Source organism: Sphaerodactylus townsendi, linkage group LG02 (genome assembly GCF_021028975.2).
Source record: "Sphaerodactylus townsendi isolate TG3544 linkage group LG02, MPM_Stown_v2.3, whole genome shotgun sequence".
In the NCBI taxonomy this organism is placed as follows: domain Eukaryota; kingdom Metazoa; phylum Chordata; class Lepidosauria; order Squamata; family Sphaerodactylidae; genus Sphaerodactylus; species Sphaerodactylus townsendi.
Genome location: NC_059426.1, coordinates 51,528,111 through 51,545,527, shown reverse-complemented (window position 1 = coordinate 51,545,527; position 17,417 = coordinate 51,528,111). Strand labels below are relative to the sequence as shown.

At 40.1% G+C, this 17,417-nt stretch overlaps 1 protein-coding gene across 1 annotated transcript in view; it reads left to right on the top strand.

Moving 5' to 3' along the window:
* The window catches only part of MGAT5 (alpha-1,6-mannosylglycoprotein 6-beta-N-acetylglucosaminyltransferase), a 134,242-nt gene extending 122,121 nt beyond the window's left edge, over positions 1 to 12,121 (top strand). Inside the window, exons 14-18 of the mRNA XM_048483336.1 lie at positions 1,339 to 1,485; positions 1,887 to 2,003; positions 2,847 to 2,921; positions 4,612 to 4,769; positions 8,291 to 12,121. Of these exons, the coding sequence (XP_048339293.1) occupies positions 1,339 to 1,485; positions 1,887 to 2,003; positions 2,847 to 2,921; positions 4,612 to 4,769; positions 8,291 to 8,489 (696 nt within the window). The 3' untranslated portion in view covers positions 8,490 to 12,121. The remainder of the gene's footprint in view (positions 1 to 1,338; positions 1,486 to 1,886; positions 2,004 to 2,846; positions 2,922 to 4,611; positions 4,770 to 8,290) is intronic.
* The last annotated feature ends 5,296 nt before the right edge of the window (positions 12,122 to 17,417 follow it).

The following is a 17,417-nucleotide window of genomic DNA, read 5'->3' as shown; positions in this document are numbered from 1 at the left end:
TGTCATACATGAGAGAGCTTATGTCTTTGGACTTCTGCGTGACACACATCTTCCACGTTTGACTAACTTTAAGAACTCTGGATTAGTAAAATGAGTGAGGAATAGCTTTTAAATAGTTGTTTTTATATGTGTGTTCAATTATCCCTTCCACTTTGCAACTTTTTCCATCATGGCTTTGATATATCACAGGTCAGCATAATAAATTAAATAGGAATTGTTTGGGAGTTTTGCAGAAGCCACAGACAGCACAGGAAAAGTTTAGAAACTCAGAAATGCATAAAATATATGTGCAATATTATATAAAATCAATATGTTTTATATTTTAGTACCATACGTACACACATTTTTTTAAAGCTAAAATGAAAGAAAAATCCAGGGGCACAATGTCAGTGCTTGCCATAGGCACTATTTTCTATAGATATACCGCTGGATAATTTTGCTGTACATGCGACGAATATCATGAGGATACATGGCAGCCAGTGTATCAGCAGTATATGCATGGATAAGTGTGATTCTCCATCCCTCCCCAGCTTAACTGAGTAGCATTGTAGAGGGACAAGTGAACTGACCTACTTCCAAATATTATGTGGTCACTGGACTTTCAGTCTAGAGGCTGGAAATCGCAGGTTCATATCCCTGTTCTTCTGCGTGACCTTTTGTCAGATACATCATCTCAGCCTCACCTACCTCACAGGATTGTCGTGAGCATAATATGGGATAATATACGCTTTCCTGAGCAGTCTAGAAGAAGTGTGGGATAAAAACTCAATAGATACGTAGAAAAGATTTTTTTTTAGGTAAATGTAACACAACTGAGGCTAAGAAACCCCTTCTTTTTGTTGTATTGGGAAGAATATATAAAGAAAACAAGGCCCCTTTGCAACCATTCCCAGGAAGGTCATTTAATGGAAAAGGTTAATAAGATCTAGTCAACAGCTCTGGGTCCTGCCAGGCAGCATCCACTGTAACAAAATTAGACAAGCCCTTTGATTGTTGTGGTGTTGCTTTCAAAGAAACAATTCTCGGGTGACAGGCAAGGTCAAAACCAGGACAGGGCCAAATTAATCAAAGGACATTAGGAGACAATTTACATGGGAAAATGGGGGAGCAGAAAACTGGATTTAATGCACTGCCGAGGCATTGTTCCTTACTTGCTTATTTCGAATAAGTTCATGTTAATTATAAAAAGATTTTTTAATAGATAATCTTTGAGAATTACATTATTCTGTTTCTAAGTGCATATGTTTTAAAATTTTCTTTTAGGCTGACTTCCACATTATTGTTTTCTAAGGACAGCAGTAAAGAGGAAGATGTTGATATGAATGTTCTCTTTTACAGCTTTTTGTTGGTCTTGGTTTTCCATACGAGGGGCCTGCTCCTTTAGAAGCCATTGCAAATGGGTGTGCTTTTCTGAATCCAAAGTTCAGTCCTCCCAAAAGCAGCAAAAACACAGACTTCTTCAGAGGCAAACCAACCCTCAGGGAGGTAAGCAATTAATTCTGGCATTTATCATTCCTGGTATTAGAACTGTGTGTATATTTCTAGCTGTATTTTCTGGGAAGGTGAAAAGTAATAAGAGGTTCCGTTGTACAGCTTTCTAAAAAAATGTTTCAAATATCACTCTGATGTGTGGAAGTTGTTCTTGAGTCTTTGTTCTGACATCATGACATGACAGATTGAAGGGTGAGATTTCCCTTCTGTTTCATTATAAGGAATGGTCATATTTTCACAATCATTTGGTTTATAAATGTAATGCATGGTATTTTTAAAATACCAGGGCAATTTCCCCTCTCCAGACTGTGAACCCCACTGAACAGCTCATCAGAAGTTCTGCAGAATGTTCAACCACATCTGACAGTTGATTGTGTATTTTTTTTTAATTTCAGTTAACATCTCAACACCCCTATGCTGAAGTTTACATTGGGAAGCCTCACGTCTGGACTGTGAACATCAACGATCTTTCTGAAATTGAGAGGGCAGTCAGAGCCATTTTGAACCAAAAGGTTAAAACCTGACTTTGTAATCACTGGGTTGTATCCAAAGTAGCCTTTATGTCATTGGTTCTCAACCTGGGGGTCGAATGACCCTTTCTCAGGGGTCACCTAAGACTCTCTGCATCAGTGTTCTCCATCTGTAAAATGGATAAATGTTAGGGTTGGGGGTCACCACAACATGAGGAACTGTATTAAAGGGTCGCGGCATTAGGAAGGTCGAGAACCACTGCTTTATGTGATTGGAGAATGCATCAGGCCATGCAAAGGATAGGTATATACAGCTTTCCCTTTGGACTGTAGCTCCCTACAGCATATCCCATGTGATTCCCAGCAAAGTAGCATTTCAGCTGTCATAGGAAAGGGCTGCTGAAGAATGGAAAAAGAAGGCAGGGATTTGTTCTGCAAGCAGAATTGACTATTCCTTTGACCAGTGGTGGGATTCAAATAATTTAACAACCGGTTCCGGCGATGGGAATTCAAATAATTTAACAACTGGTTGTTTACAAGCACCCTTTTAACAACCGGTTCTGCTGAAGTGGTGCGAACCTGCTGAATCCCACCACTGACCAATCCTAAAATCTGAAGACAAACTATTAATAGATGTTAGCACAGAGCACGTTAGATAAGAAATGCCGCAGCTGAACAGTTTTATTTGTATGGAAGCATAAATATCCAGGATTAAGGAGGAAACTGTGAATGAATGAGGACGCTTACAGATAGGTCACTTTCAAAGTGTTCTTTTATTAACTAACATTTGGACAGTGTCTTTGACCAAACTTGTAGCACAGTTATACTGTGGATAAAATATTTATTTCTTAAAGCATAAGTAAATGTAAGCATTTTATTGAACAGATTGAACCGTATCTACCCTATGAATTCACATGTGAGGGGATGCTTCAGAGAATGAATGCATTCATAGAGAAACAGGTATGCTTTCCAAACTAATTTTGTTACTTTTATAAGCATTTTTTCTGCTTTCTCTCTGTTGAATAAATTGAACTGTTAATGCCTATTGGTTGCTGTACAGCTTTTTTCATTAACTTGGCCAAAGAAGCTGGAGTCGTTTGGCATCTCTAAGTGCTTATGCTTGCACACTCCCCCATCCACCCCCCTGACAAGTGGCTTCTCCTAAAGGCAGCGTATCCTAGAGTAAATATTTGTAAGAGTTGAAGATGTCACAAGACTTCTGGGTGAAAATTAAAATTGCCTTACTGCCAAATAAATACTTATTTAGATAACTTTAATATGTAGCAAGCAACATTGAGAAGTTGTTTTCGGTGTCTGGGAAATTGTGACAGGGCTCTGTGCCTTGTGGGGATTGCTATGCATTTGTCCTGGTACAGCTGCCAACTTAGCAAAAAAGTTGTGTGGAGGGGGGCTATTTTTGGGGACATATATGATGATGGCCTAGTAGAGTTATGTCTTAGGAAATATGTAGATTTCAAGCGTAATTCAATACACACATTTACCTTATATACTCATGTATAAGCCGAGTTTTTCAGCCCTGTTTTAAGGCTGAAAAATGCCCCCTCGGCTTATACAGGAGTCACCGGGCTCTTCAGGCCTCTGCCGAGGCTGGGGGCATAGCCCGAATAATTTCCCTGCGGCTGCAAAAGCTGCTTGTTGCTGCCCTACTGAGAGGGTGAAGGGGGAACCCCGAGGTACCCCGGCTGGGGGAGGCAGAGGGAGCTCCTTATTTGGGCAGTGACATCAGGGGGAGTCACTGCCCAAATAAGGAGCTCCCTCTGCCTCCCCACTGGGTTTGAGGAAGCCCAGCCTACCGGCAGGCAGAGAAAGCTCCTTATTTGGCCAGTGACATCAGCGGGAGTCACTGCCTAAATAAGGAGCTCCCTCTGCCTCCCTGGGTTTGAGGAAGCCCAGCCAGGCTGCAGGCTGAGGACTTATACACCAGTATATACGGTACTGCAGTAGGAAACAGATTATTGGTGACTGGCATGAAGACATGTATCACACAATGTCATTAGAAGAGCCTGCTGGTCTATCTAGTCAAGCATCCCAATGTGGCCAGCCAGGTGCTACAGAAAGCCCACAAGGAGAACCACAAAAGTAGGGCCTATGTAATAGCCATCGATGGCACTGTTTTCTATGAATGTGTATATACTGTGTATATTTCCATATGCTTCATGTGCTCCTTGTTTTTAAGACTGGCCCATATAGAACTTGTTTTGAGCCACTCTTTCAGTTTGGGCTGTGAGAATAAGAAGATTTAAACCACTTTGCAATGTATAGATATCACAACCTACATCCTTAAGGTCACTAAGCATCACTTGCTTATAGACCAGGGGTCTGCAACCTGCGGCTCTCCAGATGTTCATGGACTACAATTCCCATCAGCCCCTGCCAGCATGGCCATGGGCTGATGGGAATTGTAGTCCATGAACATCTGGAGAGCCGCAGGTTGCAGACTCCTGTTATAGACAGAATGGACTTGTACATTTGGCAGAGGCCGCACAACATCTGGGTCTTGGGATCTGAACCAGGAACATGGATTTAATTGTCTTTAAATTGTATGCATGAGTAATGACAGCAGTATATTAAATGTAAAAGCATTATTAGAATGGCTTCTTTTGTAATAAAATACATCATATTCTTCCAGGATTTTTGCCATGGACAAGTGATGTGGCCCCCATTAAGTGCCCTCCAGGTTAAAATTGCTGGCCCTGGGAAATCATGCAAGCAGGTTTGTCAAGAAAACCAGCTCATCTGTGAGCCATCCTTTTTCCAGCACCTGAACAAGGACAAAGACCTCCTCAAGTAAGTGCATATGACTACAGTCTAAACCCAGTGTAGAAAAACCCTTGGATACATCTTTATAGCAAAATCTTCTGCATAAACTTCAACTGGAAGATGCAAGGATTCACCGTAGCCAAAGTAGTTACAGAACTTTGCATTGTTTTACATCCAGCTTGGAAATTTCTGACTCTTTCAACCTATCAATCGTAATTGTTGACAAGGTTTTGAACACTTCGGCAATTCCTTTTCCAGAACAATGTACATAGGACTAAATACAAAACAGCGTAGCCATGCATTCTGTCATGTGACAATAACATATATACCTCTGTTTTGCTACCTGTAAACTTATTTTGAATTGATTACTAACTATGCCAATGTCCACAGTCAAATGTCCTCCTGAGAGAAATATAATAGTATCTGAACAAGCTGGGGTGATGGCATGGCAGTAATGCAGTATTTCCTGAACAGATATTATTTTTGGAAAGTTTGTGCCTTTCAAAGATTGGTTAAACAAGTTAAATAATAGAATCAATAAAGCTAACGTAAAAATCCACCCTTATGATCATTTGTCAAACTCTGCCTCTGTTTTTTATTCAGAAGAATTTTTACGCAGAAAGAATAGAAGCCAGTTCTCAAAATTTGTAGAAGTAACCTTTCCGCGCTCACCCTGTATGCAGAAGCTCACATGGAGATGAATAGTTCCAGAAAGTGGATATGTTAGTCTGCCATAAAACAGTTACATTTGAGTTCAGTAGCACCGTAGACATCAGCAAGAGTTTCAGGGTATAAGCTTTCAAGAGCTGAAGTTTCCATCATCCCTTTGGGTGGATGTTATTGATCCTTAATCTCTGCTTAAGTCTGCCATTGTTTTGTTGAGCGTACTTCCTACTGCTGTATCTGTACCCATGTGTAGTAGCACGGTAGATACAGGGTCCATAGCCAGGGTGGGGCAAAAAGGAGCAGTGCATCCTCAAAAATTTGTCATCCTCCCATGAGTGTTTATCCTTCAAGGATAAATTATCTATGTAAAGAGGAAAGGATGTGGATACCGAAGTTGTGAATCCTGTTAAATCTTCCCAGTGTGAATGTTCTCTGTAAGTAACTAGAATAAAATTAGTGGTTAGCAGGGATAGAGAGCCTGCAGCAGGAAGGGGGGAAGCGTAAAGTAACATAGGAGTAATGCAAAGAGAGAGAGAGAAAAACTAAAAAAGGGGTAAAATCATTTTGTAGCAGATTCTCAACAGAGACAGCCAACAGGGCAGGACAGTGTTCTACAATAGTAGTAGCCAGCTTGTGGTTTCTTTAATTTTGAGTGTTTCCAAGGCTACATGTGAAATCAGCATTCTTCTGCTTATTTGTATTTTATGTACTACTGTTGGCATCCCATTCAAGAAAAATAATTTAGTGTTATGAGAAGTAAATCACAAATAACCTTAATTGCAATGTTCATAGACTAATTTTGTGCAACATCTACTTTAATGATGCATGATAATATTAACAGTGGTATTAGTTAGTATAACATGTTTAATTAGGATTATTGGATAACAAAGTGGTGAGTGCTTGTAAATCCCCTGACCTGTTTCTTCAGGGACATGTTAGCATTGTGCTGGTCATGATTGAAGTCCCAGTCTATCACAGGCTAAAAAAAACCCTGGAATGTGATGCAGACTGGAGTAGGGATTCAAACCTGATTATTACATATGTAATACTTTAGTTACACACACGCTGGCTGGAAAAATACCCATTATCATCTTTTCAGTTCTGATAAACCCTGGCACAAAACGTGAAATATTTTAAATGGGATCCAGTTCTATTTAACCTCCATAGTACCTCTTGTATCCATATCTAGAGTTGTATCCAAAGTAAATTTTACATTTCTAATAAACCTGAAAAATTTTGTCTGATATTCCATTTATTATATATCTAATGTATCATTTTAATGTAATCTGATTTTTTTTTGCCATGTGGGATTTTAATATGATATTTATTTTTTTATGGTTTTATGATTTATGATTGTACTTTGACATGCTAGAAGCCACCCTGGGCCCATGTGAGGGAGGGTGGCTTATAAATATAATAAAAATAAAATAAATTTATTTAATTATTTAAAAGTATAACCCTCGCAGTTTTGTCAAAAATGCTCCCCTCACTTCTGTCATTCCACAAACTATGTAAGCAGTGTTGTTTAGGAGGACATTTTTGTAAAGCTACTGGGGCTATAATAAAGTGGAGTGATTTTAGACGATTCTTTTATTGGCCATTTTTGCACGGCCAAAAAACAGCGCCTTAGGGATGGAAAAAACACAGTCCCTGGGGTGCTGTTCGAACAGGAGGCGCTGCTGCATCACAGCAGCGCCATCGTAACCCCCCCCCCCCAAGTGGCATGAAAACGCCACTTTCAAACCTTGCTCGGGAAGTGAGGTTTTTGGAATACGCTGGCTTCCACCCATTGCCAAGCGAACAGCAGTGGCTGGAAGCCGGCTTATTCCCTGTGCCGCTCCCAAATGGCTTCTTACCTTCTCCTGACTTCCATTGCTCTGAGGAGGCCAGGGGACACGCCTCCTGGCTTCCGTTGCTCTGGCCATGGGAGCATGTACCCTGGCCTCCTCAGAGCAACGGAAGTCAGGAGAAGGTAAGAAGCTGTTTGGGGAGCTGCGCAGCTGTGCGGAGCCTGCTCTGCCAGCTGCGCAGCCCTTGGGGCCGTTCATGTGAATCATGCCGATGCAGCCCCGCAAATCTGGCTGTGCAGAAACAGCCACAAAGAACAAGACTGTAGTTATGCCACTGTGTATGCGATACATTATCTATTTGTTGTATTGCCATCCTGCTTTTATAGCATTGTTTTCTACATTTGTAATTCCATTTTCTGCATTGCTATCATGTCTCATAATTTTTGCACTTTCTTAATTTTTGTAATCCTAATGTAGTGTATTGTCATTAAGACTCATGTGATTTGATTAAGTTGCAGTTACAGAAGGTAATCTGCCTTGAGTCTCTGTCAGATAGACATGCTACGAATCAATAATTATGGGCTACCTATCAGTGTACTCATTTGCTCCATTTCTGGCTATGGGCTAGTAGACCTTTATTATCTTGGCTTCATTAATTAACAGTGTAAATATCCAGATTCCCTGAAAACCTTTGAGCACTGCTGGTTTAACCTGGTTTTATGGATTCTGCATGACTTCTGGATACATGAAGCAGTAAGCCCTAGCAGTTCACTTTTGAATTACTGGTGTTACTTAGATACTGTGGAATTGGAAACCAAGAGGACTTGACTGATGACATATGAAAGTTTTTATGCATGAACTGAATGAGAACTTAAATATGACCCATACGAATAGCCTTGGGGCAACGTGGGGCAAAGTTGGGGCAACGTGATCCAACAGCATAAACCCTCTATGTGGGGCAACGTGATCCAGCAGCATAAATCTTGCCTGCATTTAGTATTATAAATTAGAAGCAATGATTACTGTTGCCTAAAATATTACATGTGAACAAGTGGTTTTAGTTCTTGATTGCTGTTTAATTTTATTTTACAGGTACAACATTGAATGCCATACAGTTGAATCGGCAAATGATATCATTATCCCGTCTTTTGACGAAAAGAAAAAACATTGTGTTTTCCAAGGTGATCTCTTGCTGTTCAGCTGTGCAGGATCCCATCCAAACCACAAAAGGATCTGCCCTTGTAGAGACTACCTTAAAGGACAAGTTGCACTTTGTAAAGACTGTCTATAGCAACAACTCATACCACTTTATTTGGGGACACAAAAGCTAGTAGCTTGGAAAGAGCTACTGCCATTTCCTGCACTTTGCCCAGTTGACTCGCTGCAGGCAGAACAACTGTTGAAAAGTGGGAACCTGTACCAAGATGGAGCAGATTAGCTATTTAAAAAAACCTCAGCGATTTATATTTTTTCTTAAGTGAGAAATTCTTGTGAAGCTCACTGAAACCTTTTATCTACTTAAAAGAGTAGGTGGCAAATGAAGTTCAGTGCTTTGTAAAGGTAAATCAAGAATTCGGTCTATATTGGGGGATCCCCCCAACTCAATTAGCAATTTTCTGAATAATATTTCAATAACAAAGTAAGCAAAAAAAAATCTGGAAGAGATTGGACAGTGCAGGAAAAACTGGTACATATCCTAAGTGCGCTGTTCCTTGGGTTTTGCTGACCCTTACATGCTGGTGCTGTCCCTACGAACTTGAAACTGCAAGGTAACACAGCTACTGAATATATCACCTGGTTGGCTACTGGTTTCTCTCTTGCCCTTCATGTGTTACAAATGACCATCCACAGCATCTCAACTGTTCAGGATGCCTAAGCAAATAGCACCATGAGCTGGGAGGCCTGGTGGCAGCTGGGCTGACAAATCCTTTTGGCTTGATAACAGATTATACTTGTGGCATTCATCAGGGCTTCAGTGGCCACTTGAATATATATTGTAAATGGGTTGCTGGTTCTGTCCAGAATGATCACCTCACTCCTTTATTTTTGCTCCCCCACCCTTCTGTCACAGAATGGCATGCAGAAAGAAGTATGAGAATATTCAAAGAGAAGTAGTGTCTTTGGTGCAATATTATCCGACTTTGCTGTAAGGCATTGGAAAGATAACAGAAAGATCACAGTATGAAGAAAGTAATCATGACAGAATGTATGGTAGGACAGTGGACTTCCTTAAAAGCCAATGGTTGTTATTTTACCTGGGCCATGCACAAAAAACATGGGTACTTTTCCAAAGTACTTCTACTGAGCAGAAGCCAATTGTGGGGATGTAGTCCATTGTGTTAAATGTTTCAGTTAATCAAGTTCTATTAATTAGATTTTGCTTGCAGAATGGAGATCAGCTCTTCCTTTTTTTGGAAAAAAATGTAGAGTAATTTTTATTTTTAAAAAATGTTTTTGCAGCACAACTGGCATTTTAAATGCACTATTTATGACCAGAGAGGGGAAAAGATGTTAATAGAAAACAAAAATTTCATCCTTTGCAGCTAGATCTGAAAACCACCACAGGTTGGGGGAAAAGTGGGTTTTTTCAATATTGCACCTGAGGGTGATTTCTAGTGGAAAATTGACTTCTTTTCTGTTCTTTTGTAATCTCTTAATTCATTATTTGTTATTCATTATTTTCTGCGGTGAGCACTAATGTATCTTTTGACATACCAAAGACCATAGGGCAAAACATTATTCTCTAACAAATTATCAAGATAAGGAGCTTCTTGAAAAAAAAAAAGAAAGAAAAGGAAAGGAAAAAAGTTCAATTTTTTTAAAATATCACCTTTATTTTACTAAGTAGTGCAATGACAATTGTTTAATGGAAACTGAATGCTAAAACATCCCTTTTCAGCTATTACACAAGAGGCATATCAATAAATGGCGGGGATTTTAAAAACAGTATCGTGAGGAGAAAAAGCTGCTTTCCCCACACTCCACGGTAGGATTCACTCTGGCGGTAGGATTCACTTCACTTTCTGATATGAGGAAGTCTTTCTTTGGTTTTCTGCAATGGATTCGTTCTGTATGTAGGTGTTGGCTTCTTAAGCAGTTTCTACCCAGAGTTGCCCACAAGAGCAACTTGATAGCAAAAAGGGCTACCCTACTAAAATGTCCATTCTCAAGGCAGCTCGCACTGACTGCTGGTGATTTATTTGCTTTATTCAGCATTTCTGATTAAGGCAGATGCCAGCAAATTTAGGCCAGCAGATAACAAAGCACTCCGGCTTATTTCATCCGTAAAACATTAGAAAATATTTGTGCTATAAATATGCCTTTGTTCACATACACAAATTTAGTGCTCCTTTCGTAAGGGAGGCCCAACTCCAGCGTAATGTTTATTTTCCACAGAAGATAATCCAAAGTTTATGCACATTTTGCAGGGAAGTCTGAACCAGGCTGTTTCTTGAAGAACTTTCTTTCAACATTACCATGGATTTTGTATTCTGATATAGCATTTTTACGTCTATTTGCATTGCATCACAGAATAAAATACCGTGTCAGAAAAAGCCCCAAGACAAGGATAAAGTTTTGCTAGTTTGTTGACACTGTAATGTTTACTGGTCAGTAATATAGGTCTTTCCCACAGTGGGGGGACATGGATGTGCTTATCCTCCTTTGTTTTGTAGACTTGTTAATTAATTGCTATCTACTGACTTGTTGTTGTTTTTTTATGTTGGTGACAAAAAGTGTTTAATTGCTACTGATGGCAAAAATGAGTGAGAATGTAATAGGATGGTAGAACTTATAAAGTCTTTGTCCTTCAATAGAAATCTTATGATTTCTTTGAGAACACAATGAAACTTTATATTCTTCCATTTATTTCAGTACTGGGCTGGTGCAGCATTTTGTAACAATAATACATTTCTGATCATGAGAGACACCTGAATTTGTATGTTTGCCCCATGACAAATGCAGAGTTTGTTTACAATGAAGGTTTGGATGCAGTTTCAATTAACAATGATTCAGTCAGCACAGATTTCTTGGAAGAGTGTTATTAAAATACAAAAGGGAATGGCTCACTGTAGACGTGATGCCACACCATGGCTTGAATGAGCTTGGATGTTCCTCATCCTAGTTTCTCTCTCTTCTACTGCACAGTAAAATCCCTCTCTTCATGTCTGCTGTTGCATACCAGCAAAGTGTAGTTCACTTCCAGACTATGGTTTGTTCCAGCAAGAGGAGAAGGGAATGGAATTGTGATGGGAGAAGATGTGAAGGACAGTGTGAGCCAGAGACTGATTGACATAGCATTAAACCAAGGTTTGGTATTTGGTCTGAACTCAGTAAATAAAGCTAGGTGGCATAATCTGGTTTGCAAACTGATGGTTTTGTTTTCACAGTGTCATTTATAAAAACTACAATGTTATAGAAGTGGGCACCACCCTTCCTTCCTCACCTGAGTGTTTTCCTGAAAGAATGAATGCTGGGACCAGATATTTCACTTGAGGACCTTGAGAAGTTCTAAGTGAACACATGGAACTGCTTATCTTTTCCTGTTATAGGATATACGTTTTTGGCAAATTTTGGTTTAGGATACTCTGGGTTTGAATTCGTGTTATCTAATTTCAAAATATAAATTGAAACATGCCAGTCACCAGTAGCAGCAATATGTCTTGATAAATCAAAAACTCCTTTATTTTTCAAGGTGGTTTTTTTTCTTTGTGGCCTGATATCTTCAATAATCTTGCTCCATAAAAATACCAAAACTTGAGAAAAGCATTGACATAATTTATATTTTGAAACTTAACATTAAATGGCTTGCCTTTGAAAGGTAAAGATTGAATACACTGTTTATAAATGCTAATAAAAACCTCATTGATTTCATATATGCAAGTTGATTTGCACATCTATAAATAGATATTCCTTGGGTTTGTTTCATGTAGTTTTGTCATGGTTTCTCTTTTCGTAGTTCATCAAAGCAATTGTGTTGGGGAAGGTATTGGTGTTTGCACGACAGCGTCAACAACACATTCTGCAAATAACATTTGTGTGCCTTTTTAATTTTTTTTTAAATAGTTGTGTTTTGGAATGTGGGCAATGCCTGAACAATTATAATGGAACACTAATTTGAGGATTAAGTAACACTTTATGTAAATATTAGACACGCATTCTAAATTATTTTCAATTAAGAATGAATGAAGTTGCTGAGGAAAAAAAGATCATTCCCCAACAGGTCAACAGAATGCTGCTTGTTAATATTAGGAAGGTTTGTGTCTAAACACTTTGTACTTATTGCAAAAGAGAGAATACAGTTGCCTTATGCCTGGGGGACTCATATAGTTTGTGGCTGTGCTTGTAAGACGTAGGGTGAAAGGAAACTGTTTATATTTTTAGCTTAGTAAAATATGAACTTCTCTATGGCTGTTTCAGCACAGGTGGAATACAGCGCCCCAGGGATGCTAAAAACTGTGTCCCTGGGGAGTGGTTCGCACAGTCAATGCTGCTGCATTGCAGCAGCGCCAGCCTCGCCACCCCCGAGCAGCGCCAAGGCGCTGCTTCCAAACCTCGCTCCCTGAGCGAGGTTTTTTGGAAGCAGTGTCTTCCAACCACTGAATGCCGTACCTCTCCTCCTGGCTTCCAGCGTGTCGCAGAGGCCACAGGACACGCCCCCTGACCTGCGACTCCAGAGCCGCCACTCCAGCCTGCAGGGGAGGTGTCCTCTGGCCTCTGCAATGTGCCGGAAGTCAGGAGGAGAGGTACGGCATTCAGTGACGCCCTGCCGGGACCGTCCGTGCGAAAGGTCCCAGGGGGGTGCGTCGGCATTGTTTATGCCGACTCACCCCCGCTTGGTGCCCATGCAGAAAGGGCCTATGTGAGCTCTGCAGTAGCTGCTCAGAAAGGAACTTTAGCACAAGGTTTCCCCTGTTCGTCTCCCTCCTTACATTGTCCTGTAGCTGCAAGGACAACAAGAATGTGTGTGGGTTTTCCCTTCCTCTAGGGATATGTTTCCATGCATGTGCTGTTTGAGCCCATATGTGCAGCTGTCCTCATCCGTTATGTTGACAGCTCTCCTCATGTTTCTGCAATAGTCATACAACTGTTGTATGCCCAGATCTGTCATAAGGCTAAAGCAAAACAATTGCTTATGGTAGCTGAGGAAAGGTTTTGAAGGATTCCTCTCATCATCACAATGTTCCCCTCCAGGGTTTGCATGGGTTTGCAAATATTAATTTATCCTCCCCTTTTTCTTACCTTTATGTAGTTATCAACATTCTGTTCTCATGAATATTCAGTTCTCATGAATATTTGAAACGGAGTCACACACATTGCCTCCAAGAAATATCAGTTGGATCAGGTCACATGTTCCTGCCTTTACATGGAGGATTTTGTGCTAGGTGAATAGGTTGTGTCTTAAATGTATTCAGTGTTTATGCAGATGGAACAAAGAACTCATTTAAGGTCACCATCGTGATATATATGGTAGATTTTCTGTTTCCTGCTTCTAGCTATTTTAAGATCACAAACACGCATATAAATGTACTTAGGCTGAATACAGAGAAAACTGGCTGCATTCCAGTTCAAGGAAAAGCAAGTGCATAATTAAATATTATTTCAGAGGGGAGGCCATGTTACTGTGCTGCACATAAGCATGCAGAGTCTTGTGATTCCTCAGAGACTAAACAAATGTGTTGTGGCACAAGATACACTGACCTATTATGCTTAGAATGCTTATCTTGGGGCTCTTCAGCATGCAGTGGGCTTGCAGAGGGGTCTCCTCGTGTTTTTCTGTTTACATGGAAGGAGCCATTTTTTGCCTGCCCTGAAGCTAGCTTGCTGGTCTCAATGGGCCTCTGCTTCTCTTAATTCTGCCCATCAACACCTCTTAAAGGCACAGATCTAATCACACTTGTAATTGCAAGATAAAGGACTTTGTTATAGCCCTTTAAATTGCATTTATACCTGTGCTAGCAAGTATATCGATATTGTAGCTCCTTTCCCAACATAACCCTCCCCCCCCCACAAAAAAAAGAAGCAAAGCTGTTCCCTGGACCACACACTGCTGGAGAAAGGGACCATGTGATAAATCCCCCTCCCTTCTCCACTCTCTCTCTCTCTCTCTCTCTCTCTCTCTCTCTCCCTCCCTCCCTCCCTCCCTCCCCCCACCACTGCTGCAGCCAGGAAAATTGTTTTAAAATACAGTCTTGTTAGAAATAAACTTATAAAAAACCGTCCTGATCATCGTAGAGGGTGGAAGCAGAGGAATGGAGACTGAAAGACACCCTGCTTATATTGTTCCTTTGAAAAAGCTCAAGAGAGGTTTGTTTTGAAATAGAGCAGGGGAGGTGGGATGGAGCCAGAAAGAGACCCTGCTTGTGTTATTCCTGTCAATGTATCAATACAAGCATTTAGAGAGGCATAGGGGGAAGTGTACAAAGCAGTGCGAGGGAGTATGAGGGAGGGGTAAGACTAGAGAGGCTGACTGTGGGCAGAGAGAAAAGGTCCAGGACAAAGCTGTACTCCCTGGCATCTCTGCTCATCCTGGCTGTGAAGCAAAAATAAATTCATGCTAGAAGTGGCTTTCCTTGCTGTGAGGAGAATAGAAAATGAAAGCGAGGCTTGAGGACATATGACCATACAAGAAAGCTTATGGTGATGCACATTTGCCCCCATCACGCAGCAGATGCTTTGTGTATAATCAGCCATTCAGTTGTAATACATACATCTGCCAAAATGGGCTCTGGCTCACAAAAACTCTTGCCACAAAACATTGGTGAAGTTTTTAAAGTTCCATGAGACCTTTGTTGCTACGATTAAAAATATTCAATACTTCTAAGTGGCTTTGTCAGCCATGTTGAAATGTTTGGAAATCCCATTATTTCATAATGGTACATAATTTGTTTCACGTTGCTGGTGTAATTTCAAATAACATTGATACTTGCTTTTCCTCAATTAGTGCTTTAATTTTTATATAGCTTTTTTGAGTTGGATCCAACTGGGAAACTTTTTTCACCATTTTCCCATCCTAAAGATGTTATTGCAACGTTCGATTACAAAAAGCTATCCATAGTGCTATCTTTACAGAAAGCATTATTGTGCCACTTAAAAACAATGGCATATCCATTGCTTTATACAATGTCCTTAGTATTGGTCACAGTTAGGGCAATTCTTCAGTGTTATAAAACTGGTTTCATTTAAATGTCACGCATACTATTATCTAGTGTGATCACATTCATTTAATTATGAGCATACATGATTAAAATTAATCATCTTAATCTTGCCTAAGAGATTTCGATCTGCTGGGTTCATTTTGTATATGTGTGTGTTCCTCTGTGCATGGGTTGAAGAACAGATTTTCCTGTTGTCTCTATGCATATTGACAACTTCGGCAGTAATTTCCATGTGGATTGAATGGTTTGGGGGAAATGGGAGACTGGTAGTGACCATCCTCAGTACTATTCTCTCATTTCCTGAAATCCATTTGATCAACATAGAAATTGCCACTGAAGCTGTCAGTATGCATACAGATAGTAGGAACATCAACTGTGCATCCACCCCATATGTGTGATTGTAGGGAGACAGACAGACACACACAGAGATGCACATGAATCTGATTAATGTGTCCCCTAACATGTATTAGGTGAATCACCTAATGAATTAGGTGAGACACCAGTACCGCATCCGGAGCCAGGGAGAGCCATGCCTACCGCATGCCGGTGGATTCACCTATCACATCGCTCCTATGGGTGGATTCATCCTTCCACCCCTTTGGAATGGGGCTGTTAAAAGTCTGTTGGATACAAAGATGTGTTCATGCTGAGCAAATCTTCCTTTGAGAGGAAGACTTACCTAACAAAAGGGAACTTTTGGATCCAACCCCTCTGTATATTACTGTTTTAAATTCTCACCCATAGGCATAGTTAAAATACTATTAGAAATAGACCATATATCAGATTAATGGATGGTGATGAGTTGATATTTATACTCCACCTTTTTCTCTATCTTTAAGGAGTCTCAAATCAGCTTACAATCAACAGAAACCCTGTGAGGTAGATAGGGCTGAGAGAGTTCTGACAGAACTGTGACTACCCAAGGTCACCCAACAGGCTTCATGTGGAGGAATGAAGAAACAAACCCAGTTCACCAGATTAAAGTCCCAACAGTCTACTACACCATGCTGACTTGCATATTCACACTTTTGCTAGGACGCAAAAATCTTGTGATCTGGCTGTCACTTGCAGCAACATTTAAGATCTATCTGACAATCAGAATGCTGACTGTATCAGCATTATATCTGAGATTTGTTTCTTAAACTTCAGCTGACAAAGAGAGCTTTGATACTTGAAAGCTTGTATCCCAAAAATCTTGTTTGTCTCTAAGGTGCCTCTGGACTTGAATCTAGCAGACTACTAATTTGGGTAACAGGTTTAGGTCTAGTTCAGTTTGATTTGGTCGAGAGCCTTATATTTTGAGATTATTGTAAATTTAGAATTGAAAGTCAATAATTTTTCTCCATTTTAATTGGCTAGAAAAAGTCCCAGTGGTTAAAGAATTTTGATCCTAAACATGGTTGTGTACTAATGACTTGTATAACTAAGGTCGGACCATTCTATATTGAAAACTTTTTTTTAAGTCTATGTGTTTGTGTGTATATATATAGAGAGAGATTTTGTAAAACATTTTCAGTGTGTGTATAGAGAAAGAAGGTAAATATGTTATAGAAATGTTTAGTGTATACAAGATGGAGATATAGTGGTATAATCTCCTACCTGATCAGAATACTGCACTGTGCTATTTAACATATGTGCCCTGACATTTTATATTAACAAACAATTTAATTTCTTGGGTGTTAATATATATTGGAAGATGACAATCCATGTGAGGCTTATTAGCAAATCGTGATTTAGCTGAAATTTCGCCTGGCCTGTCTGAAAACAAAAGATTATGAAAATAAATTTCTTATGCTATTATTTGTTCATGTGCTGCCTATCAGCACACTGCCACAGATGCAGTGTATTTATAGTACTATAATGTCTGTAACCGTGCAGCAGCATTTTCCAGTCAGACAAATGATAAAATAGAAAGAACCCCCCCAAGTCCAACCCCCTGCAATGCAGGTCAGATGCAAGGGGTTCATGCAAGGGAAGGGGAGTGAGGGAGGGGCCCAGGCATCTGGACATAGCCCACCCACCCACCCCCTTCCCCTCCTTCCCTTGAATGCCACACCTCTCTA